At 44.1% G+C, this 25,962-nt stretch overlaps 1 protein-coding gene across 4 annotated transcripts in view; it reads right to left on the reverse strand.

The window, feature by feature from the left end:
* Window positions 1-25,962, reverse strand: part of AGK (acylglycerol kinase) — a 130,086-nt gene that overhangs the window by 76,724 nt on the left and 27,400 nt on the right. For 3 of the 4 annotated variants that reach the window (XM_073621828.1, XM_073621830.1, XM_073621829.1), the window contains exons 3-4: window positions 22,051-22,090; window positions 12,195-12,274 (exon numbers count right to left, since the gene is read on the reverse strand). In XM_073621828.1, coding sequence (XP_073477929.1) covers window positions 12,195-12,274; window positions 22,051-22,090 — 120 coding nt within the window. Of the gene's footprint in view, window positions 1-12,194; window positions 12,275-22,050; window positions 22,091-23,840; window positions 23,942-25,962 lie in introns of those variants that run through there. The other variant, XM_073621831.1, reaches the window with a different exon arrangement.

The raw sequence follows: 25,962 nt of genomic DNA on the forward strand, positions 1-25,962 counted from the left end.
ACCGGCTAGGCACACATTTAACCCTTTGATCACCCCTGATGTTACCCCTTTCCAGCCAGTATCATTAGTACAGTGAATATTTTTTTTAGGACTGATCACTATTTTAGTGTCACTGGTCCCCAAAAAGTGTCAACTAGTGTCTGATTTGTCCGTCGCAATATCGCAGTCCCGCTATAAGTTGCTGATCGCTGCCATTACTAGTAAAAAAAAATAAAAAAATAAAAAATATCCCATAGTTTGTAGACATGATAACTTTTGCACAAACCAATCAATATACACTCAGTGGGATTTTTTTTACCACAAATATGTAGCAGAATATATATTGGCCTAAATTGATTAAGACGTTTAATTTTCTTTACATTTTTTTATATATCTGTTTTATAGCAGAAAGTAACACATTTTTTTTTCCAAAATTGTAGGTCTTTTTTGTTTATATCGCAAAAAATAAAAACCGCAGGTGATCAAATACCACCAAAAGAAAGCTCTATTTGTGGGGGAAAAAAAGGACATACATTTATTTAGGTACAGTGTCACACGGCTGCAAAATTGTCATTTAAAGTAATGGCCTGTCATGAAGGGGGGGTAAATCTTCCGGAGTGGTTAATTGATCACCCATCAGAAAGCCAGTCAGACAGTTTCTGAAAACTTACCAAGAGATAAGTTCTTCAGAATAAGGTCATCTAGATAGCCCATGACTTGAATGCCCTGGGCTCTGAGCAGGGCCAGAAGAGGTGCTAAGACCTTTGTGAACATTCTGGGAGCAGAGGATAGGCTGAAGTGCAATGGGAACATGCAGGTACAGGCATCTTGGATATTCACTGATGCCAAGTATTCCCCTTGTCTCAAAGATGCAATGACTGACCCTGCAGATTCCATGCAGAATTTGGGGATTTAAAGGAATCTCTTGAGCCTTTTAGGCTTAGGTACTGTAAACAGGTATGAGTAGAAACCTTCAAACTTATCTCCAAGTACTGGCACAATGACTCCCTGGGACAGGAGGTGATTCAAAGGCATTTTGCAAATCTAACTGTCCTTGGGCAGCCTTTGGTTGGTTTAAAAGAAGAAAGCAGTGGTGCACAACATCACTCTGAGGTTGAGTAAGTCTTTGGCAGACCAAAATGTTTGAGACTGAGCACTGAGTGGTTTAAATTTTGGTGCCATGTTTAAAAAGTTTGAAATGTGAAGTGAGAACTTTCCAAACATAGCCCCAGTAACAGTAAGAGATACAGGGTAAACCTGTCTTATATGTCCACGACAATGAACTGTATATAAAGTCCAGGCATCACTTTTAATGGTGGACATACCCCTGAATGGTTATTCAAAGACTCGGTTCCATAGGGTTAGAACTTGGCCCTGGATCTGTATAGCACCCAGTGGCTGACTCAATGCATTGCACCGAATATCAAGGCGAGCACCCATGCAGGATCCAGTACCTGCAGCAAATATTACAGATTGTCCCCCCGAGATACTGCTCTCAAGGTTTTTCCAAGTTGCACCGATCTGGATACACTGCTTCTCTGAAGGCATTTAAAGACCGCTAGAATTTGAAGACAATAATACAGAAAAATAATGAAGTAAAGCTGATTTCTACACGAAAGATAAGAAGAGGTTTACCACCTTTTGACACTAACAAAAAACTGGGGAGTCACAGAGTTGGGTAAAGATATAGATAAGATGCCCTAGGTGTGTCCTGAAATTGTGCCCCTGGAACCCGTGATGTATGGAAATGTTGCCAGTTTCCTGTACTGTATGAATAAGATATAGGTGTTTCAATCCTGCATTTATTTCTTTTGCTGAAGCTTCATTTGTCCATAATAATAGCTTTTAAGTCACATTACGCCAAAATGAGTGTTTGAAATAATGACAAAAATGTACATCTTTACGTTAGGAACTGAGGCCTTGATATGGGGAAACGCTGACTCGTTCTCTTGCTGTGATTATAGATCAATTCCTAATCAATGTAGGATATTCTTCAAATCTGCCTGCCAGCAATGAGCAATCAGCAGGGCACAAATCAATTGAACTAATGCTTTAAAGGTGATTGTGTCTTCTAATTATACAGATCGATAATCTTACACAGGCCGATGCTTGACCTGCTTTGTGGGGCTGCCGGCTCATAAACCAGCAAGGAAGTGTTTATTCCAGTCTAGTTGCTGTACTCCCTGGGGAGTAATGCTCTGCATTTACTGACACTGTGTTCAATACCGGATATGGGGATAGGAAGGCATTCAGGTAATGCTCCAACCACATACCCTGATGATTAGAAGGCAGGAGGCTAGTAACTGCTACCACCATAGTTGCCTGTAAGAGGTGTACTCTAATATTTCCTACAGGTTTTTAGGGAACTTCACACACAGTGGCAAGAAAAAATATGTTAACCCTTTGGGATTAACTGGTTGTCTGCAGTAATTTGTCATAAAATGTGATCTGATCCTCATCCACAGTGGATATAAAAAGTCTACACACCACTGTTAAAAATGTCAGGTTTCTGTGATGTAAAAAAATGACAAATAAATAATATTATAGAACTTTTTCCACCTTTAATGTGACCTATAAACTGTACAACTCAGTTGAACAATAAACTGAAATCTTTTAGGTAGAGGGAAGTAAAAATAAAAAACGAAAATATGGTTGCATAAGTGTGCACACCCTCTTATAACTGGGGATGTAGCCGTGTTCAAAATTAAGCAAGAACGTTTAAACTCATGTTAAATAGGAGCCAGTATACACCTGCCATCATTTAACGTGCCTCTGATTAACCCCAAGTTATGCTGGGGTTATGCTGTTCTAGTAGGTCTTTCGTGACATTTTCTCAGTCACATTCTACAGCAAAAGCCATGGTCCGCAGAGAGCTTCCAAAGCGTCAAAAAGGGATCTCATTGTAAAAAGGTAGACAAACAAAATGTGCTTTAAGATGATGGCACACAAACAATTCTAATTGATTGTGACTTTTTTGAACACATCCATTAAACATTCACAGGGACTGAGAAAAAAAGTAAGCGAGTTAATAGCTGGACAATCCTCCTTGGGCAGATATAACTTCAAGCAAGCATTTTCGGGAGCTCTGGATCAGACCTGCACAGCATTCAGGAGGCATTTTTGACCATTCCTCTTTACAAAACTGCTTCAGCTCAGACACATTTTATAGGATGTCTGGTGTGAATGGATCTTATAAGGTCATTCCACAGAATCTCTATGGGGTTAAGGTTTGGGCCCTGACTGGGCCACTCCAAAAGGCGCATATTCTTAGGGTCATTGCCCTGCTGCATCATCCAGCTTCTACTAAGCTTCAGCTGGTGGACAGCCACCCTGACATTATCCTGTATATTTTGGTAAACTTGGGAGTTCATTTTTGCCTTGATGATGGCAAGTGGTCCATGCCCAGAGGCAGAGAAGCAATGCCAAATCATGTTGTTTCCTCCTCTACACTTCACTGTTGGGATGATGTTTTGATGTCGATAAGCAATGCCTATTTCTTGCGCAATACATGGTGTGGAGTATTCTTACCGAGCAATTCAACTTTAGTTTTAATCAGTCCACAAAAAATATCTCAGTAGCATTGTGGTTTTGCCAAGGGGCTCTTTGGCAAACTTCAATGTTTTTCTTTTAGAGCAGCGGTTTCCTCCATGGTGTTCTGCCTCAGACATCCTGCCTGTTGAAAGCCTGGTAGACTCATTAAACAGGGATGTTTGCCAGTTCCAATGATGTCTTCAAACTTTTAGCTGTTACTTGTTGGTTCTTCTTTATCTCATGGAGGATTCTGCATTATGCCGTGGGAGTCATCTTAGCTGGGCGCCCAATTCTAGGAAAAGTATCCACAGGACTAAACCATCTCCATTTGTAGACAATTTGTCTACCCCTCAACTGATGGATTCCTAAACACATTTATATTGCTTTGTATCCTTTTCCAGCCTTATGTAGGTCAACTACTTTTGACCGTAAGCTCCTTTTCTGTGAGGCATGGTTCACATCAGCTGATGCTTCTTTTGAACAGCAATCTTAAAATGTTTGAGCGTCCTTTATCAAACTAGCTCTAAACCACACTTCCAAACTCACATCATTAATTGGACTCCAGTTGTACAAACTGTGGACTCCAATTATCTTTTGTTGAAGTAATTATTTAATCAGTTCACTTTTTCCTCCAGCACTATGAATGTTTAATAGGTGTGTTCAATAAAGATACGAGAAATTAAAATGGATTGTGTGTTATCAGCTTAAGCATACCGTTTGTCTACTGTTGTGACTTCTTTTTGTTCCCTCTGTTTTCACTTGGTGATCTGGCCAGTAACACACCTTCTATTTAAGGATAGTCACACATGGATCGAAATTGCTGCTGAACCGGATGTTATATCCATGTATGGGCAGGCAAACCTACCAAGACATGGCCGTCAACCTAAACTGACAGGCCGAGCAAGGAGAGCATTAATCAGAAAAGCAGCCAAGAAGCCCATGGTAACTCTGGAGGAGCTGCAGAGATCCACAGCTCAGGTGGGAGAATCTGTCCACAGGACAACTATTAGTCGTGTACTCCACAAATCTGGCCTTTATGAAAGAGTGGCAAGAAGAAAGCCATTGTTGAAAGAAAGCCATAAGAAGTCCTGTTTGCAAGAAGTCATGTGGGGGACACTGCAAATATGCGAAAGAAGGTACTCTGGTCAGAGGAGACCAAAATTGAACTTTTTGGCCTAAAAGCAAAAACGCTATGTGTGTAGCGGAAAACACTGCACATCACCCTGAACACATGTTGTGCGGATGCTTTTCTTTAGCAGGGACAGGAAAGCTGGTCAGAGTTGATAGGAAGATGGATGGAGCCAAATACAGGGCAATCTTAGAAGAAAAACCGTTAGAGTCTGCAAAAGACTTGAAACTGAGCGGAGGTTCACCTTCTAGCAGGACAACAACCCTAAACATACAGCCAGAGCTAGAATGGAATGGTTTAGATCAAAAGCATATTCATGTGTTAGAATGGCCCAGTCAAAACCCAGACCTAAATCCAATTGAAAATCTGTGGCAATACTTGAAAATTGCTGTTCACAGATGCTCTCCGTCCAATCTGACAGAGCTTACGCTATTTTGCGAAGAAGAATGGGAAAGAATTTACCTCTCTAGATGTGCAAAGCTGGCAGAGACATACCCAAAAAGACTTGCATCTGTAATTTCAGCAAAAGGTGGTTCTACAAAGTATTGACTCAGGGGGGCTGAATACAAATTGTAATCCCTCCTGTCAGCTGTCAGTGTTGTCAGAGCAGAGCAGACGTACACTCAGGTGTGCGAGAAGCACCGGCCATCCGGCCATCCAGGATCCTCCCCAGGGCTCCCCTAGGCTTCCCAGCGGATGGACCGGACCCCCCAGCACCTCCCCCAGCAACATCTGGGAACGGGAGCAGGTACCTGGGCCCAGGTGTCATCGCGCCGTAACCAGCCTCCGGACGCCCAGTTCCAGCTCACAGCCTCTCAGCACTCACCGCTCCGGCCAGCACACCGCCCTAGCCGGCCGGCCTGCCGCGCCTCCCCCCTGCCTCCTCACCCCATCGGCAGACCTGCTCCCCCTCACCCCTCCTAGCTGGGACGCGATCGTATCCAACAGGGATCCTTCCTAGGACAGACCGCGGCCCGGGCCTTCTCCGGCGGCCATCTTGGGACACCCAGACGCGGCAGCAGCACTCCTCCATCCTCCCGGAGCTCTTCCTTGGACCCCAGCGGGGATCATACCGGGACCCATACCCCCCCACCCGCCCAGACCCCTGCCGTCTAGTGTCCCCCCCCAGCATTCTATCACAGCGGCTCGGGCCTGGTCCAGCGGACATCTTGGTACTCCCAGGGCGGCCGCAGCTCCCTAAGGACCCCCGGAGCCTTCCCGGGCTCACGGCGGCACTCTGTAGGGACCCACCGGTACACCTCCACAGCCGCGATCTGGTCACCTCGTTCCTAACCTCTAGACTCGGGGGGACAGACCGCGGCTGCGGCCTAGCTCCAGCCACCTCCTCAGCTCACCCCTCTCTCTCCGCGGGCAGTGCCCGTCACTCCTGAATACCTGAATACCACCACCGGCTCACCTCTAGGGCACAGGGCATACTGAGAGAAGGACAATCCACGGCTCAGACCTTGCACCGGCATTCATCTTGAAACCCTCCAGACGCAGCCCAGTACCAGGAAGCAGTAGCCAGATCAACCTCAGGGCCCTCTCCTTGGTCTGACCCCCACCCCTCTACTCATCACCGACCAACCGGGGTCAGGTAAGTACACGGGGCCACCCTCTAGCAATTGATCCAGGGACTCAGTCTGATCGTTTCCGGGGTCAGGAAGGAATTTTTTCCTCTGCTGTAGCAATTGGCCAGCTCAGCTAGGGGTTTTCACCTTCCTCTGGATCAACAGGAGGGTGGTTAGACCTGCGTGGCCCCCCCACCACCACCACCAAGCCCCATCGTTGCCATCATCAACGCCACCTGAAGCAGCAGCTTTCTTCAGACCATCATCTTCTCAGCAACAGAAGCAACGGCACCCTTCAGGACCACCATCTACTTAGCAACTCCACCATCGATACATCAGTATCGTCACCACATCATCCTACCTTCAGTAATTTTCTCGCCATGTGCAACTTCAAGTACTCAGCGGACGCTCTCCACAGGCTAAGAAATACCACCTCAACATTAACAACTTCCGTTCATAAAATACTACAGAAAGAACAACTACTAAGGACCAACCTACAATCAACCATCAAATCTAGGAAGACAACAATTCAACCACAACAATTAGCATGTGCTCTGATCAACACCAAATCTGCAGTCAAGTACAGACTGGAAGTACACGACTTCATCACCCAAAACAACATAGATTGCCTCTTCATTACCGAAAGCTGGCTAACACCCGATTGCAACGCCATCCTAACCGAATTAGTACCTGAGAACTACAGAATCCTAACGGAGCACAGGAAAAAAAGGAGGACTAGCAGTGATCTTCAAATCTCACCTCGCGCTCACCAAACCAACTGTACAGAACTCAGTGCCTTTCATGGAGACACTCACCCTACATCTACAAACAACACCCCAAGATACTATCCACATACTTCTCTGTTACAGACCACCAGGACCGAAGACAAACCTCCTGACACCCTTCACAGAATTCATGTCAACTCACACCCTGAAGACCAAAAACTTTTTGGCACTTGGAGATTTCAACCTCTGGGCAAACTCCACCCAAGACCCCATCGCCACCGCCTGCATCAACCAACTGAAAGAATTAGGTCTGCAGCAACTGATCCCACACATGGTTCAGGACACATTCTAGACCTCATCTTCAAACAAAATATGGACGTCAACATATTCGACAATCTACCGCTACCATGGACGGATCACCACGCTATCAAATTTAATATCGCTACCAACACCACCCTCCAAAAACGGAAACAGGCAATTACAACACACTGGACAAGATCTCAGAGGAAACTACACTCCGAACTCTTCAAAACCACATTATCAAACAAAATAGCAATGTTAAACTTAAACCACTCAACGGAACAAACACTCAACTCCTTAAACAAGGCATTACTACAAACTGCGGACTCAGTGGCTCCAAAACGTAGAACACACATCCACAAAACAACCTCTGGATGGTTTAATGGCACTCTTACTTTATTAAAGCAGGAACGCAGATGAGCTGAAAGAGCCTGGAGAAGAGAACCCACAAAGGAAAACCACACAAACTACAAAGCACTCACGGAGAAATATCACAAAGCAATCTTCAAAGCAAAAAAGGAACATTTCTCAAACACCATCTCATCAGCCTTAAACCGCCCTCGGGAACTCTTCAAAATAGTCACCAAGACAATGAACCCTACCTGTCTAGAGCCCCCAGGAAACGAAACCCAAGAATTCTGCAATGAATTATCGGATTTCTTTATCGATAAAATCGACAACATCCGGAAAACAATCCAACAGAAAAAAACAACCAATCTCATTCAACCAAAGCAAAAAGAAAAAATCAATACGATCATCACACAAGCACCGAAATTCTCACTGTTCCCAATCACCACTGACACCACCAAAAACATCATCAGAAGCCTCAGAGACAGCACATCACCAAACAACGTAATTCCCACAAAACTCCTGAAAGAATGTTCCGACATCTTGGCTCCCACTATAACACACCTCATCAACCAGTCGTTCCAAGAAAGGACTGTTCCAACCGCCCTCAAACATGGCATCGTCGAACCCCTCCTAAAGAAACCCAACCTCGACCCTAAGGACCCTAACTATCGCAGACCGATGACAAGCCTCAACACCATCTCCAAGATTATGGAGAAAGCAGTAGTACAACAGCTTCAACACCACCTGGACACGCACAAACTTCTAGACCCTCTGCAATCAGGCTGATGATGGAGAATCATGTCTCCTGGTACTGCTGGACCTCAGTGCAGCATTCGATACAGTGGACCACATTACTCTACTCATCCGCCTCACAGAAGTAGCAGGAATCACTGATCCAGATCTACAATGGTTCGCATCCTTCTTAGAAAATCGCTCTCAGGCAGTGAAACTAGGAGCTTTCACCTCTGAAACCCGGGCAATCTCTTGCGGAGTCCCTCAAGGTTCACCATTGGCACCAGTACTCCTCAACATCTACATCCGCCCACTCCTCAAAATCATCAGAAAATCGGACCTCTGCTTCCACTCATACGCTGATGATACCCAACTCTACCTTCGCATCCCTGGAGAAAAAGACCAAAATCAGCAAATAGAAAAATGCCTCACTTTGATAGACGACTGGATGACCACTAGCTCTCTTAAACTCAACTGATCAAAAACAGAGCTTCTTCTCCTACACGCAAATCAAAATTCCAAAACTAAGACCCCATGGACACCACCCACCATCTTCGGACAGACCATCTCTCCAAGCACCAAAGCCAAGAGTCTCTGAGTCATTTTTGACTCAGAAATGTCTATGGATGCACAAATAGGATCAGTAGTCAGCCAATCTCACCATCTCCTCCGCCTGCTAGGTAGACTCATCCCCTTCGTCCCAGAAAAGGACAAAGCAGCAGTAGTTGGAACAATCATCAATTCCAGACTTGACTACGCAAACTCCCTCTACATAGGACTACCCCAATATCAGCTTGCGCGCTTGCAACTCATCCAAAACACGGCGGAAAGACTGTTAACAGGAAAAAAACCCTGGGAATCCATCTCCCCTTCCCTGAGGAGCCTACATTGGCTATCCGTAAAGAACCGAATCAATTTCAAGACCCTCTGCCTCACCCACAAATGTATACAAGGAAACGCTCCTCAATACCTATGCGAGAAAATAAAGCACTATACACCCAATCACAGTCTTCGATCTTCAAACCAAAACCTCCTCCTTATTCCAAAAACCCGCTACAAAACAAAAGGAAAACGAAGATTCGCAGTCCAAGGACCACGGCTATGGAACGCTCTACCTACCCACATCCACATGGAAGAAAACCATCAGGCCTTCAGGAAGAAAGTCAAGACCTACCTCTTCTAAGGAGCTCGACAAAACAGGAGAGATCGAGCGCCTTGAGGCGATTCAGTTCGCATATGCAGCGCTATACAAATCATTCATTCATTCACAAATGCACGTCACACTTTTCACATATTTATTTTGTAAATAAGTTTGAAAACCATTTATCATTTTCCTTCCACTTCACAATTATGTGCCACTTTGTGTTGATCCATCACATAAAATCCCAATAAAACATTTAAGTTTTCGGTTGCAACATGACAAAATGTGGAAAATGTCAATGGGGTATGAATACTTTTTCAAGGCACTGTAGGAATGAATAGATTAAGGGTAGGTGTGCCTGGAGAGAGCCCACTCCTCCCTAAAGGCACAGGGATGCACGTGAAGCTCAGCAAAGTAAAGTGGCAGCAAAGGCATCCAGTGCGTCCCTGTATCCAATTCAAGCAGCTGTACAAAAAAGTGGCAACCGCCTCCATGTGCACCTTGTTGCAAAAGCCAGTTATGGGTTGGTTTTGTACAGTTGGTGAAATTGGATGCGGGGCCGCACTGGATGTCTTCACCATTGTGCTTTTGCTAGGTGTTACATGCGTCTCTGTGCCTTTAAGGAGGGGTGTGCTCCCTCCAGGCACACCTGCCCATTCTTATAAGTGCTCCTACTATGGAGGCTCTGGAAATATAGAGTTAGGGCCGCAGTATATACAGATTTCCATTGATGTGAGCTTACGCATATATTTGCAAATGTGTGCAAACAAATCCCTCTGTTTTTAACAAACTGTTAAACAGGGTCAATTTGGTTGTTCTGCAGGTTGGCAAGTGTGCTGGGAAAACTTTTGTTTGTTTGTTTGTGATGAGAATTACATGTTCACCTTAGGAACGTCCCAGTTTAACAAATGGGTGGTGGTATAAGTTTTTATTCATTCATGATGTTATACATACAGATTACTATACATGCAAGCAGTGCTATTATTTTATATAACTTGGGAATATCATGAGTGATGTGCATTTATGGCAACCAGGGTTCACAGCCGGGCAGGCTGAGGGGCTCCAATGTGCTTGCGTCATACAGAGAAAACTAGATTTTCAGTTTCTTCATTGACTGGTAAAACTCAAAGCCAGGAGACTTTATATGACAACCAGCATATTGATTGTGTAGGTGTGCATAGGGCTTTTGTTAAGAGAGCTGACTAATGATCAGGGCTCTACCTGGGAGAGAGTGGAGATCTCTGCCCAGAAGTCAGGGTGTGGGCCAGTGGAGCAAGGACCAGAGAGATGTACAGAGTGTTCATGTGAGCACAGAGTTGGTGGGTGAAGACTTGGATTGAAAGGGAGCAGCTATTCACCTGCACCAGTTGGTGTATGTGAATGCGCTACTCCCTTAATATCTCAAATACACAAGTGAAAGCTACCATCACCTGTAATGCTTATCAACTACCCATCACAAATGTTTCATGTGTATAAGTTTAAAATTTTAGATCAATAAATCATACATATACATATAACAAAAAAGTCCTTCAGATATGTTGCAAAGTCTTGTAACCATTAAAGTGACTGACGTGCTCCTATATTGCTTCAGTATTCATATGTGACTGAGTGGGACCCTCCACCATTCAGATTGGCCACTCACCAGATACTTCACTAGGGGTGCGCCTTTGGTTCATTCAGGGATAACCACTCCACCCAGGTACCACTTCTCACCGGTTAAAAACTTGTGTTCTAATGCTCCTCATAGGAAAGCATAGGGACAAAAGGCGATCATAGCGCAATATGTTTGAACCATTTATTTTTTTAAAAATTCCAAAGGTTAAAATCACTCACATTTAAAAGTGCCCTCGAGCCGGCACGAAGCTTATCCAGCAGTTACGGACGAGTGGCTATTAGCATGGTTCGCCTGGCGTTAGTGTGCGGCCTCCACGCTCGGCTTGCGCTCCAAGCCTCGTTTCCGTTTTCGTCCGGTCTTATGCACATGAAACATTTGTGATGGGTAGTTGATAAGCATTACAGGTGATGGTAGCTTTCACTTGTGTATTTGAGATATTAAGGGAGTAGCGCATGCACATACACCAACTAGTATTTTTTACCCATCTAAGTGAAGGGCCTTTTTTTGAATGCAGCATCCCCAACATTTAGTGTGTAATATTGTGTGAGGAACTAAGGTTTGTTTTTGCGCCGGTGACACGCACACAGATATTCACCTGCACCAGGTTATTTTCAAAAAATAATAAAGAATTGATTTCAAATATATATTTGCATGAAGATTTAAAATAGGTTATTGATAATACATTTTTATTTTTGCTCTGTATCCCAAAAGGCTGTTTTTTTTTTTTTTACATTTTGAACATGTGACCAGCAGCAGAGGACTAGAAGCTCCTCCTGCTTATGTTTCCCTGCAGACAGGCTGGGAAAGATCTGGGTCATGTCACAGCTGAATATCAATTAGAAAAAAGGTACTTTAATTATTTTATTAAGGAAAAAAAAATCTCAGTGCCATCATTTATATACGGAAATAGAAGAGACAATGTAAATTAGACCGTATGTGTTTATCACTTTAAGTACTGTACTATAGTACTTAAAATGTCTCGCCCAGTTTGGTTTCTTGGTGTAGTTTCTACAGTTGAGGTACACCCTTAAAAATGGAGGACCGTCTGGTATTCATAATTACATATGACATATTTAGAATCCTTACAGAACATTAGCCAGTAGAGCAAAAGTCTCCTTACCCTTTGCAGGCTGCTGGGTTTAAGAACACTGTTGCTTTTTTCACTGCTGTGTTAGGATATATCAGCTGGTCTCCAAAAATCTAATTGAGAGGAAATTGATAAGGTTAAAATATACACCCCCTACACTCCTGTTGCAATATGCCACTTTTAATAGTTCTCAACATGGGCTCAGGCTTAGAACACAAATGCTGCAGCACTAGTAAGTTTCATAGAAAGCATGCAGCCAGTGAAGTCCAAACTCCCAGCCTACATACATATTTTCTCTAGGTCCTTTATAAATAATGTAAGAACTTCTAATATACTGTAGACTAAACCCCTCATCATTACTGAGACGCAAACACAAAGGATACCTTACTAACAATTTTGCTCACAATTTTAGGTGCATTTCAAATGTAACGATTTTTAATGATTTTAATTGGGAACCTGTGACAGCTACTACAATTGTTTGTGATGGTGAAGATCACAAGGCTGTCATCCTGACCCTTGCTTTTACTATTTAGAGAGTTTCAGACTTAGACCAAGCATGTTTCTTCTAAACTGTCTGTACACTAGAGATATACATACTTGTTCCAAGTCAATGGCTCACTAGGTAGGAAAGCAAAAATGTAGCCTACAAGGGGGGCGTGTCCAAGATGGCGACGGTGTAGGACGCTTGATCAGGGAGCTCTGCAGCCATCGCGGGGAATTTATCCTGTTAACTCATCCTGCCAAGCCTTCTAACCGTCTGAACCCTCTCCCAACCTCCCCCTGCGGATGCGGACACGGAGCCGGCGACGTTTGGATCACCACAAGCCGAGTAAAACCCACAGTAACTCAGGCGGTGCGGCTGTCCACGTGGGGAGAGCGAGCAGCATGGCGACACAGACAGACGGACAGGAGCCTGCTCTCACGGATCAGAGTAACTTCGCGGCTCTAATGCAGGCCATCACGGGCTGCCAATCCTCCTTGTCCACACTAACTACTAAAATTGACACTGTGCAACTTGAAATTGGTCTTATTAGGCAAGACTTTGAGAAGGTGAGGCACCGGGTGACTGAGGTGGAACGCAGAGTGGGCGATACAGAGGATGTGGTCAGAGACCATTCGGCCACCTTGCATACCCTACAGGTGAGGGTGAAACATCTGGAAGCACGGGCCGAAGATTCCGAGAATCGGAACCGCCGAAACAATTTGCGGATCATAGGACTCCCTGAGGGGTCGGAGGGCTCTGATGCATCTGCATATACTGAGCGGTTGCTTCGATTGCTGTTCCCACAGGCTGCTTTCTCTCCGTTCTTTGCAATTGAGAGGGCTCACAGGATGCCGCCGACCCGGGGCCCCCCTGGATCCCCACCGCGCACCTTTATATTTAGGTTGCTGAACTTTCGAGATCGAGATCTGATACTGCGGGAGGCCCGCAAGATGGCGGAGGTTCGACACGAGGCGGCCCGCCTTATGTTCTTCCCGGACTTCTCGGTGGATACTCAGAAGCAGCGCAAGTCGTTTGATGCGGTGAAGCAGGCCCTCAGAACCAAGGGCTTGCGCTATAGCATGCTATTTCCTGCCCGACTTCGTGTACAGGATGGGGAGAGCGTCAGGTTCTTTACTTCCCCCAACGAGGCCATGCAATGGCTGAACACCCTGGCCCACCGTTAGCAACATCACCAGCCTTGACATCAGCCAAAGCGTGTCAGATTTATTATCTGAGGAAGAGCGGGGAGAACACCTACAATTACCTACCCTGTTAATCGCCAGATACTCAGAAAACTTTTGGGGATTCAGAGTCACTTGCTGGACAGCGAGCCTACTGTACCCTACTTCTCTCCTTTCGGTCACAGACACTCTGATAGTGGGGAATGCTTTCTCCACCGCATGCAGAGGATGAACTCTGCTGACCAAATAGCCCCGATCCTGGTAACGCTTCGGTTTGATGTCGATCGTACCTGACGCCCGGGCAAAAGCTTGCAGCGAGCCTGCTTTGCTCGATTAACCCTATTTTTCTTTCTACAGAGTTTGGAGAGTCCTGTTTTGGGTTTTTTGTTTCTTACTGTTTTTCTTTTTCTCGATCTGAGGCCTGCTTTTGACATGGGACAAGGTGAAGCTTCCATGTATTTACATTTTCTCTATAACAGGTTTTATTTTTCTCTTTTTGGGGGGGAGAGGGGGAGGGGAAGATGGGAACGTAATTTCTAAGTTTGTGCCCCTGGCTTCGGCCAGGTGAAATCTCTGTGACTCCTGCTTGATGGCAGCATCTCCTTCAGATGGAGACTGATACACCTCTTGAGTGGTGGATTTCTACCACGTGTCTCCTAAGTTCATGACCCCGATTGGTCAATGACCATAACCAGTTACTGGGAACAAGCACACTTTGGTTGGGGGGGTGTGCGGGGTGGGGGGAAGGGATTAAGTTTAGGAAAGAAATGTTATGACAGTTATACACAGGAATGTATATTGTACAGATATAGAGGTTTAGGAACAGTGATATTATCTAGATTGCTGATCTCGGATGTGACGTGGGATGGGAGGTGGTTCTGTTCCCCTCGGGGTCCGGGTGCACTCCCCCTTCAGTCTGTTTCACATTATCTCAAAATCCCATGGCCCCTATCACATTGATCTCTTGGAATGTCCGAGGGATGAACTCTCGCATTAAGAGATCCCTGGTCTTTAACTTTCTTAAACAGCACCGCCCAGATATCTGCATTTTGCAGGAGACCCACCTCACTGGGGGTCGGGTCCTCGGTCTTAAAAAACCGTGGGTAGGACATTACTACAACGCCACCTTCTCCACATACGCTAGAGGAGTGAGCGTCTTGATACGCAAGACTTTATTATTTACATTGTTGGACTTGCACCTGGACCCCGAGGGCAGATATGTAATCTTACACGCAGTTGTCGCAAATGTGCCCATGGTGATAGTGGGACTGTACATACCTCCTCCGGCTTCGTTACCGGTGCTTCACAAAATTATGAAAAGTATAGCAGGCTATCCCACAGACAAGGTACTGTTGGCGGGGGATTTCAATATGCCTCCGTGTCCACATGTAGACAAGCTAGTGCCGGATACGACAACAGAGTCCTCGCTGTCCAGATGGGCCACTACCTTTGGCCTCACAGATGTCTGGCGGTGGAAAAACCCCATACTAAGATCATATACCTGCCAGTCTGCCTCCTATAGGGCTATGTCCCGCATTGACCTGGTATTTGCCACGAGTGCCGTTTTGGCAATGGTACAGGAGGTCTCTCACTTGCCCAGGGGCATATCGGACCACTCTCCGGTCCTGCTCCGTTTAAGGATGACCCCTGCCCCCACCGACTGTCTGTGGCGCTTGTCCCGGTTCTGGATCTCGGATGACCGGGTGGCTGAGGATGCGGAGGTGGCTGTACGGGAGTTCTGGACGAACAATCCGCCTGCCACCACACCCGCAATTAGCTGGGAGATATTTAAATACCATGCCAAAGAACACTATCAGAAGGCCATAGACCTTACCAGGCGTCAAACTGGGGCAGCTCTGCTGCAGGCTGAACAGAGGGCTACAGATTTAGAGGCTCAATATACGGCTAGTGGGGATGAGGCCCATAGAAAAGACCTACAGTGTGCCATGAGGGAGGCTGTGTTGCTCCGAACATCGGCCACAAAAAAACTACTACTACACCAGGAGCAGCGCATATTTGAGCAGGGGGAGCGGACTGGGCGTCTATTGGCGTGGCTATCTAAGGAGCAAGTGGTCTCGGCTAATGTGGCTAACATTAAAGATGCCTCGGGGAGGTTACTTTCGGACCCAAGAGATATTAACACCTGTTTCGCGACGTACTATAGGGACCTGTATACGTCCAGGGTGGGATATTCGGTCGCTGATCTTCAAACATATGTTGGAGCCATTGAGCTACCCTCCCTGTCAGAGGCAGCTCGTCGGCGCCTCGATGCTCCAATAACACTTAAAGAACTCCAAAGTGCTATAGGTTCCCTTCAAGGGGGAAAAACTCCAGGGGATGATGGATTCCCAGTTGAATTCTATAAAGCCCATGCCGAGACCCTTGCTGCTAGGTTACTGGAGGTCCTCTCCGCCTCCTTTGATTCTGATTCTCTGCCCCCTTCCATGTCAAGAGCTGTAATCGTGGTCATACCTAAGCCTGGCAAAGACCCAGAATTATGCTCTTCGTACAGACCCATCTCACTCCTTAATGTGGACGCAAAGATCCTCGCAAAGGTGCTGGCTACCAGACTCAACACAGTCATTCTGTCACTGGTACATGGAGACCAAACAGGCTTCATGCCGGGCAAGGGTACAGACATTAATTTACGGAGACTGTTTACTGTATTAGCGAGACCAACTGCGGAGGGGGGGACGGACATTGTGGCCTCCCTGGACGCAGAAAAAGCCTTTGACTCGGTGGAGTGGGAATACCTGTGGCTAGTACTACAGAGGTTTGGGATGGGACCCAACTTTGTGAAATGGCTACGACTACTTTACTCAGGCCCAACAGCCAGAATTCGCACAAATGGCATCCTCTCCTCTTCTATTCCCCTCCACCGAGGCACCAGGCAAGGCTGTCCGCTCTCGCCGGCACTCTTTGCCCTGGCGATCGAGCCGCTGGCGATATTACTCCGGGCATCCACGGAGATGGGGGGTATTTCATTCCCTCCCCTGATAGAAAAAGTGTCACTCTACGCAGATGACATGCTGCTGTACCTACATGACGCCCAACAATCATTAAAAGCCGCTCTGAACATCATAGACAGATTTGGAAGGTTCTCTGGAGTCAGGGTGAACTGGGAGAAATCCCTCCTGTTCCCCCTGACGGATGCTCCCCCGCCGACTGGCTCACCCCTCCCCCTAAGAAGAGTGACGAAATTCAAATATTTAGGCATTATCATACAGACAGATCCGAAACAATACCTCATAGACAATGTATACCCTATTCTTCAACAGTTTCTCCAGCGTTGTTTGGTCTGGAAAACGTTGCCACTGACCCTGGTCGGGAGAGTGAACCTTATCAAAATGTCCTTCCTCCCCAAATTCTTATATGCTTTTCGCCATACTCCAATTCCCATCCCTAACTCGTTTTTTGTAAAGTTAGACCAAGCTATCACTTCTTTCCTCTGGGCGGGGACAACACCTAGAGTTGCCAAACAGACACTACAGCTATCACTTTCAGAGGGTGGCCTCTCCCTCCCAAACTTTAAAAAGTATTACTGGGCGGCGGTATTGGTCTCGGTGAGGTGGTGGTTCACACAGGATAATACCAACCCGGCGGTAAATCTAGAGGCAGCGATTCTTGGCTCATACTCTGAGCTCAGTAATCTGGTTTATAGAGGTCCGCGGTACAGTCCTCAAGTCACATCAAATATGAAAACGACGATTAAGGTATGGCAGCAGGTCTCTTATTACTTTAATGACGGGCGGGCTGTCTCTCCATATACTCCACTGTGGGGCAACCCAACAATGCCGCATCTCCAATCTGTCCCGGATCCTTTGGTCTGGGCCAGATTCGGTATCCGGACATTACGGGATATTTTCAAGGAGGGACAGTTACTTTCGTTTGCTGAGCTGAAGGAGAGGTTCGGCCTCCCCCCGTGGATGTTCTTCCGGTTCCTGCAGCTTAGACATGCGGCCCGGGCACAGTTTCCGGAGGGGGTCGAGCTAGTGGTTCACTCAGTTGAGTCCCTACTGATAGCTAAAGACATAGATCGAACACTGTCCTCTATATATCTTAGGCTTACCTGTAAAACTGCTTCTGGAACACTTACGCTATTTAATAAATGGCATTCAGATATCCCGACTCTGACTGAAGAGGATTGGTCGGAGGGACTGCAGCAGTGCCTCCCGTTTATGATCTCGGCCAGGGATAGACTTGTTCAACTAAAGTTTTTGCACAGGGTATATTATACTCCCCAAAGACTTTCCTCTATATATCCGGGACTGGATGATACTTGCCCTAAATGCAGACAGTCGGTGGGGACCTTTTTCCATGTGGTTTGGTCATGCCCTATAGTGCAGAATTACTGGACTGCAGTGGTGGCGGAGGTTAACGCAGTGGCGGGATTACACCTGGAGGTAGACCCACTTATCTTTCTCCTGGGCATTACCGATAATCTGACCACAACAAAATATAACAAATTATTTGTGTTTTACACAGCATACTATGCCAGGAGAGAGATACTACTACGCTGGAAGTTGGGAGATCCTCCTACGGTGGGGGCATGGAGAGCCCAGGTCAATGCGGTACTGCCACTATATAAACTCACCTATATGGGAAGGAACTGTCCTCTAAAGTTCGACAAGATTTGGGCAGCATGGATTGAAGCGAGACACCTCACCATATAGGGGGTTCAGGAGCCCCCCCCTCCTGGGGGTCATGGGAAGTGGGGGCGGATAGGATGTTTCTGACAAAGGTTGGGGATCTAGGGGGGTTATGAGTTACCAAATCTGCAGATGTGTTGGAGCAACCTTCCCTTTCACACTCTAGGATACCCATCCTACGCGACACCTTTTCTCCATTTCCTGCTTCCCTTGCTATGGAGAGACACTGATGGGAAAGGGTGGATTTAAATGCAAAAGGGAAGTATAAACAAAAAAGTCTACAGTGTACTGAGATGATTGTTACAACTATTTTCAAAAGAAGAATGATAGGTAGATTAATAAGGATGGGAGAAAGTTGCATAGATGAGTTAAGTTCCTATGTCGCATGATTACTTGGCCTCAAATATGTATCACTGTGAGTCTGGTTTTACGGATATTCTTGTACAAGATAATTAATCTGATTTCACAAGTGTACTGTACTTTGTATTTCAATAAACATTACCTGTGTTAAAAAAAAAAAAAATGTAGCCTACAAACCAAGAGTTTCCAACTTTAACACTGTCACTTTCTGTCAAAAGTGACAGTGTCTGCAGATAAAGTGAAAAAAATGTGTCACCTGGTGCAAAATTTATGTTTAAAAAAAATAAAAATAAAAATAAAATAAAATCTGCTGCAGTTAAAAATTCTCTACCATTGGTTAGAGAGAAATTTATATTATGTAAAAATGTAACTGCGCTGATCATAGTGCTTAACAATATTACCACTAAAAACGTTATCAGTGAAATGTGCACAAACGTCAAAACTGTATAACTCTATAGTGCAAAGTTATAGTGCAAATTATTAAATTATCAAGTGCAAAATTGCAAAGTTACAAAGTTACAAAAACTGCAAGGTAAACATCCCCAATTGTAAAAATGTACACTCACAATTCAGGTGCCTTTAGATTATAGAATGTAGCTGCGGATTGCAGTACGTAGGAAGAACAACAAGACCACTTTCCGTCAGAATAGGTGAGCACATCAGAAATATTAAGAAAGGTTTCAAAACACCATAGTGTCTCAAAATTTTTTAGGAACATTCATAATAGAAATCCACAACATTTGAAATTTTATGCCATAGACAAAGTAGATCGAAATTGGAGGAATTCCAATCTGCGTAGACAAATATCACAAAATTAAAACTTATTGGATTTTTTAATTAAATACTATGAAACCAAATGGGTTAAACGTGGAACTCAATATTAATTGCTTCATAGAGGATTATCAATAATAATTTTTGGTTTAGTTTCATTTTCATTTACATTTATTTTTATTTTCATGTTTATTTTTATATATTTTTAATTTTTTTCTCCTTTCTTATTTTATTTATTTTCATTGTTATACTTTTCTTTATTTTTATTTAATTATTGTTATTTCCTATTTTATTATATCTTTACATGTACCGACATTGATATTTACTTTATAATATTTTATATAGGATTATGGTTAATAGGGAAAATATTCTATTTTTTATTATTTTCTTAGTGCAGAAAAATGTATATAATTGCAGTATTTATATATAGTGATTAGTTAGGAGAGGGATTTTAAAAGTGTATTTGTCCATAAAATGCAAGAATGTAAAGTCCTTCCAGCCGTTGTTTCTTGGGTGCCAAAACATGTTTAAAAAAAGCAAGGATCAAATACAAACAGGTATGTTTGGGAGCGAGTATTTACGATCCCATGTGTAAATATAATAACATAGTCTGAAATTGCCAGTAACTAAAATGGCGGAAGATATACTTCCAGCATAGCAATATCTACAGCAAATTGATGGATTTTTTGCATTTCCGGTTTACCATAGCGATTTGATAGGCTAATTAGCATTAAAGGGCATAAATACCAAAACAAAGATGGCGTACCCAGCTTCCCAATGATGCATTTATACAAAATGCGTAGAAGCTTCTGGGTAATTGCTGACTTCACTTCCTGTCCCAACCTGTACCAGACCGAGGCTTGGAACGCACGCCGATCCCGGGAGAGCAAGCGCCAAAACTAACCCAAAAAATACACTGCTGGAATGACTCAGTGCCGGTCTAAAAGGCACCTGAATTGTGAGTGCATATTTTTACAATTGGGAATATTTACCTTGTTGGTTTAAATACATTTTACAAAAGCATATTGTGCAATGATGTCTATTTACTTCTTATGAGATATCAAGATTTGAGCAGTAACTAGTGGAAATCTGGCTGGAGAAACGTCAGGAAAGTGGAGTGGTTATCCCAATATGAAACAAAGGCAAAGTTTTTTTTTCTAGGCTCTGGTGAGTGACCATTTCAGAAGGAGGTGGTGATGCACAAGTGGTGAAAAGGCTTCTAAAATAGCACGGATGTGATTATGAGCACACTACGCACATGAGATTTAAATTATATAATTGTGAAGTGGACTTTGGGAAATATTGTTAAAAACCTGTGTCCTGCAGTTTTATAACACTGCAATTTTGCACTTGATAATTTAATAATTTGCACTATAACTTTGCACTATAGAGTTATACAGTTTTGATGGTTGTGCACATTTCACCGATACTGTTTTTAGTTGTCATATTGTTAAGCACTTTATGATAAGCGGCAGTTACATTTTTACATAATATCAGTGTCTGCAGATAGCATACCCCTCAGGCATGTACGCTTACCCAATCATGCTTCCTCACCTCCATGCTACTGAAATATCCCAGGCTGTCCAAGTTCTGGTGTTAGAGCCTTGTTTAGCCCAAGATTTTATATGTTTACAATGCATCACTCACATCTTCCATTTTTAGCACAGAGAAGTGAAAAGGTATATTATAATAAACCTTGCCCATTAAAGATAACCTCTAGGCAGATTTAATGCGACTTGGTCTCAGCCTCTTGCAGTCCATATACAGCGGTGCTCACACTAAGAGAAGGAGAAGCAGCTTGAGGAGCCAACATCAGTTGTACTGCAGTGCTCGTGTACTACCAAGGAATGTTGATAGGACACAGCAGTGACTAAGAGATCAGTTGATGTTCCCCCCGCCATGTTTCCCAGGCTCCACTGAGAGAAGGAAAACCGGCGATCAACCCTGACCACTAAGAACTTGTAAAATGTCACTTCTGGTTTCTGCGCTCCGTTCATTTCAATGGAGGGCAGCTGAGCCATCAGGGGTCTACAAGACCCTTGATGTCTCATTAAAGAGAACCTGCCATGCCACCCCCATGCACTTATGACTTTTTGTGCCCGATAAACCATTGTGCTAATATTGTGTGAATTACAAAATTTAAAATTGTCACTAATCTCTTTTCCAGGGCCTCTAAGTTCAGAAAATATATATTGTTTTGGAGGTTTTAAGTAACCTTCAGGCCTCAAAAAATATTTTTTAAATGCGTGCAAAACACACAATTAGGCCTCTGGCAGTAAAAGAGTTAATCAACACTGTAGTACAGGCAAAGTGTTACAAAAGTTGTGTGTAAAGATGAAGAGACATAACAAAGGCTGTTTTAAAAACGATCCTGTAATGTAAAACGTACTGAAAATATGATAGAAATCATCTTGCACAAAATTGTCAGTGGCTGCAGAACTTACCTGCGCTTCTTGGCAGGCTGCCCTCCTCAGCAAGTTATCACTGCCATGAGAAACCAAAGAAGAAAGGGACAGAGACAGAAAATTAGCAGTACATACAGATTTATGGCTTTCATTAACAGCCTGACCGCAGTTCAATGAGATTCAAAAAAAGCAAAAACCTGTGGCTACATGGATGCAGATTGTCTGTTTAAGGGACCAATAAAGATGCCTACTGAAGGAATACGGCGACTCAAAGAAACAGCAGCAAAAGAATAACATTGCTTTTAGCAACCAATCAAATGTCTGCCTTTATGTGAATATTTCATTGCCAGCCATAGATCACTTCCGACAACGCAGCTCCCGGCAATATTTCAAAGGTTTCCATTGGGAACAAGGCATATTTAATAAGGCTGTACAGTCGTAACAGAACAAGACATCTGATAAATATTTACCAAATGTGTTATCTCACTGAATGGCTTTAGTGTCATAGCCGTCAACAAAATAGTGGAATATAAAGCTAACATTTAAGCTCAGCCAAAAGTTTTTCTTTCTAATTTTTTGATGTTTTGGATAAAGTGAGAAAGTATAAGAACCCCTATCAAGGTGTTTGCTGTCATCCGGGGCTCCTTCATTACAAATGTCACATGTCCCACGCCACCATCTTCTGCACTTATGACATCAGGAACCAAAAGCCTCTTCCTAACTCTTGCAGTCGACCCCTTATAACGCACCACCTTCCTCCTTCAGCCAGTGTGGGAGCTGATGCCTTCAGGGATACACGACATGCATATCCCAGGAAGCTTCAGGTGGAGAGTACATATTCTCTCCTAGACAAGAATAGAGGCAGAAGGGAGGCTGGAGTAAAAAAAAAAAAAAAAAAATAAAAAAAAAAAAAGGTAAAATAGAAAGAAAAGCAGACCAGAAACGGAGGGAAAATCTACACCATGGACACTTTGTCACCGTGACAGTAAGTAAAGGGAAATCTTTCTAAATGAGTAGTAAAAACCCAGAGGTTAGGTGAGAGATTTATAATGAATTACAACACAACAGCCATTTCCATGGATAGCAAACTTAACTAGTATAAAAAAAAAAATATATGCATAAGGCCAGTCAAGAGTTAAAATAAGTTTATAGCGTTAATTGGCCAGCAGATTGTGTTGTTCTGCTGACAGTTTCCAGCCCCAGGTGACAACAGCCATATTATATACCAGACACAAAAGAACCCCCCCACCCACCTCCTACAACAACTAGCACTGCAGAGATTTGGAATAATGAGAGCCAAGATGGGACAATTATGGTGTTGAAAAAAAAGCACGCAATTCTGAATGAATTGACTGGTGGCGTTCTTGTTTATGCAGGTACCTCTAGATGAAATTACGCAGCTGTCTCCAGCCAGCGGGAAGGAACTGCTACACACTTATTACTGCCTGGAAGCAACTCAGAGTCCCCCTCTCCTCTCAACAATCGGTGACGGCAGCTGCAAAGAGTGCCGGGGGTTATTTAATTTGGAATAGCTCTACCCTTCGATGCACATACACAGTCTGCTCACTGAAGGAAAACACTGCGGAATCTAAATACAAGTAACTCAGATGGAGGGAAGCCTGGAAGGAAACTCCATCTTCAGATTGTGGGAAAAAAAAAAAAAAAAAAAACAATATTACATTATGCAGGACATTAAAGCCCAACTCCAGCTGAGGGGTTGAATTAGCCATCAGCTTCTTATGTCTCCCCTTTCACGTGATAAAGCAAAATCGGTACTCAGACTGGGAGAGGACTGGGCAGTACTAGTAGTCACAGAACTATCGACTTACCATGGCCTTGGTGTGTCCCTCCTCTGATTTGGGAAGAGGGAAGGAGGTGACTGTATGGTGCCAGCGTCACCTGGTGCACATGACATGACCGGGAGCGTACGTACATCACGCCAGAGGTGACATTGTCACGACCCGGTAATGAGGAATGCAGATTTTTCTCCCCTCCTAATTGGACAACATTTGGCACCCTCAGAGATGTGGAGTAATAAATACATGCAATTGATTGCTTAGGGAGTGTAGTCCAGCTATGGGTTCCTCCCTACCTTTTTGGGATATATACAGAGCCTTGTTTGGAAACACATTTGTGCTTTCCAACACCCAGAGCTGCTGCTATACTATCTGAGATTGTACTTGGCGGCCCCCATGCAGGCATACTGGACAATCTTTATTTTATGGTGGTATAATGGACAGAAGGGTGAATTTCAGTAGCCACTACATGGGAATATTTTGTGATATTTTGCTCTGTTTTCTTTGTTATGGTTGTTTACAGTTCATAGTGAGGGGACCCTCTTGGGAAGTCTTTTGGCATTTCCCTTTCCCTTCTGCATTGCCTCTATATCATCATCTCAACTTGCACTGGGCAGTCCAAACAAAGGTACAGTAGATGTCTTTTATAAGATAAGAGTATGCCAAATATAAGCATGGACTCTAGCGTCTATTACAGGTGGATAGGATGCGATTTCCGGTTCTACTGCTTTCTGTTGTTTACAGTGTATAGTGGGGGGACCTCTCGGGTATGTCCCTGCTTCCTATGGGCTTGGGTGGCCCCTGGCAGAAAGACTGACATTATATGGACCTTTGTTTTTAACTTATATGACTGGCCTATGTACAAATCTTGTATCCTCAATGTAAGCGTTATTGCATAATAGCACTAATATGTGAATTTCGTTTTTTTCACATTATACGCACAATGCTATGTATTATTTGGATGTAATATTGTGGATTTATATATTGCAGATATCCATCACTCTAACCCCTGAAGAAAAGTTTATTCAAATGCATTGGGTCATCCACACAGCTGCAGCTATATAACATGCAAGATCTGTTGTTATTAATGAGGTCATGAGGAATATAGAGTGTTGAAATTTATGAAATGCATACAATAATAAAGTAATAAGAGGATATAGTCTGTCAGCCTAAAAAAAAAAAAAGTCAGTGTAAAAAATAAAAAAATTCTTTTATCATGTTTAAAAACTTGTACAATAAGTTGGTTGATTTTATACATTATCAATTTGTATGGATATTAGTTCATTTTTGTATGTGTCTTGGAAGTTCTTCCTGATGATGTGGCTGCTGGTCCCGCTTTGTATGGGATGGCTTTGGGATTACCCACCCACATTGTAGCACTAGCAAGGACAGGAACATATTGCATTGATTGAGGTGTGGTGGCATGACTAATTAGAGAGAAGCAAGAACAGCAGGCTTAGGGAACCCTTGGTCTGAAGAAGTGGAGAGGAGGCTCGCAGAACCATGGATTACATATTCCTCAGCGTTAAACAAAACATGAAAGTTGAATTTTAGGTATAGCTATTTTTGCAGTTACATTGTTCCAACTTAGACCAATATACATGCGCCATACCTGGCTGATCCCTGTGGAAGCTGGAAATCACTGTAGCAGGAACTGATATTAGAGTGTCACTGGCTTTTGGGACCTTTGCCAAGTGGCTGCCCTGCTGCTTGGAAGTCACTTGCTCTGCATCTTCTCCATGAATGCAAAGCATTCTGTGATTGGACAAGGTGGAGATCATGACTTCACTGCCTTGCCTCTCCACCTCATCCAGTCAAGAACACTTTCCTTTCATTAAGTAAATTCCTATCTGATAGGCTACTTTCACACTGGGGCCACTGTGCGCTAAAACGCTGGTCGTTTTAGCAGGGCTTTTCGGCCGCTAGTGGGGCGCTTTTAACCCATGCTAGCGGCCGAAGAAGGGGTTAAAAATGCCCTGTTACGGCGCTTCCGAATCGCTTTTCAGGCGCTTTGGAAGCGCTGCCCATTCATGTCAATAGGCAGGGCATTTTGGGAGCACTGTATACAGCGCTCCTAAACTGCCCCAAAGATGCTGCTTGCAGGACTTTTCAGAACGTCCCTCAAGCGCACCGCCCCAGTGTGAAAAGTCAGGCA

Source organism: Aquarana catesbeiana, linkage group LG03 (genome assembly GCF_042186555.1).
Source record: "Aquarana catesbeiana isolate 2022-GZ linkage group LG03, ASM4218655v1, whole genome shotgun sequence".
Classification (NCBI taxonomy): domain Eukaryota; kingdom Metazoa; phylum Chordata; class Amphibia; order Anura; family Ranidae; genus Aquarana; species Aquarana catesbeiana.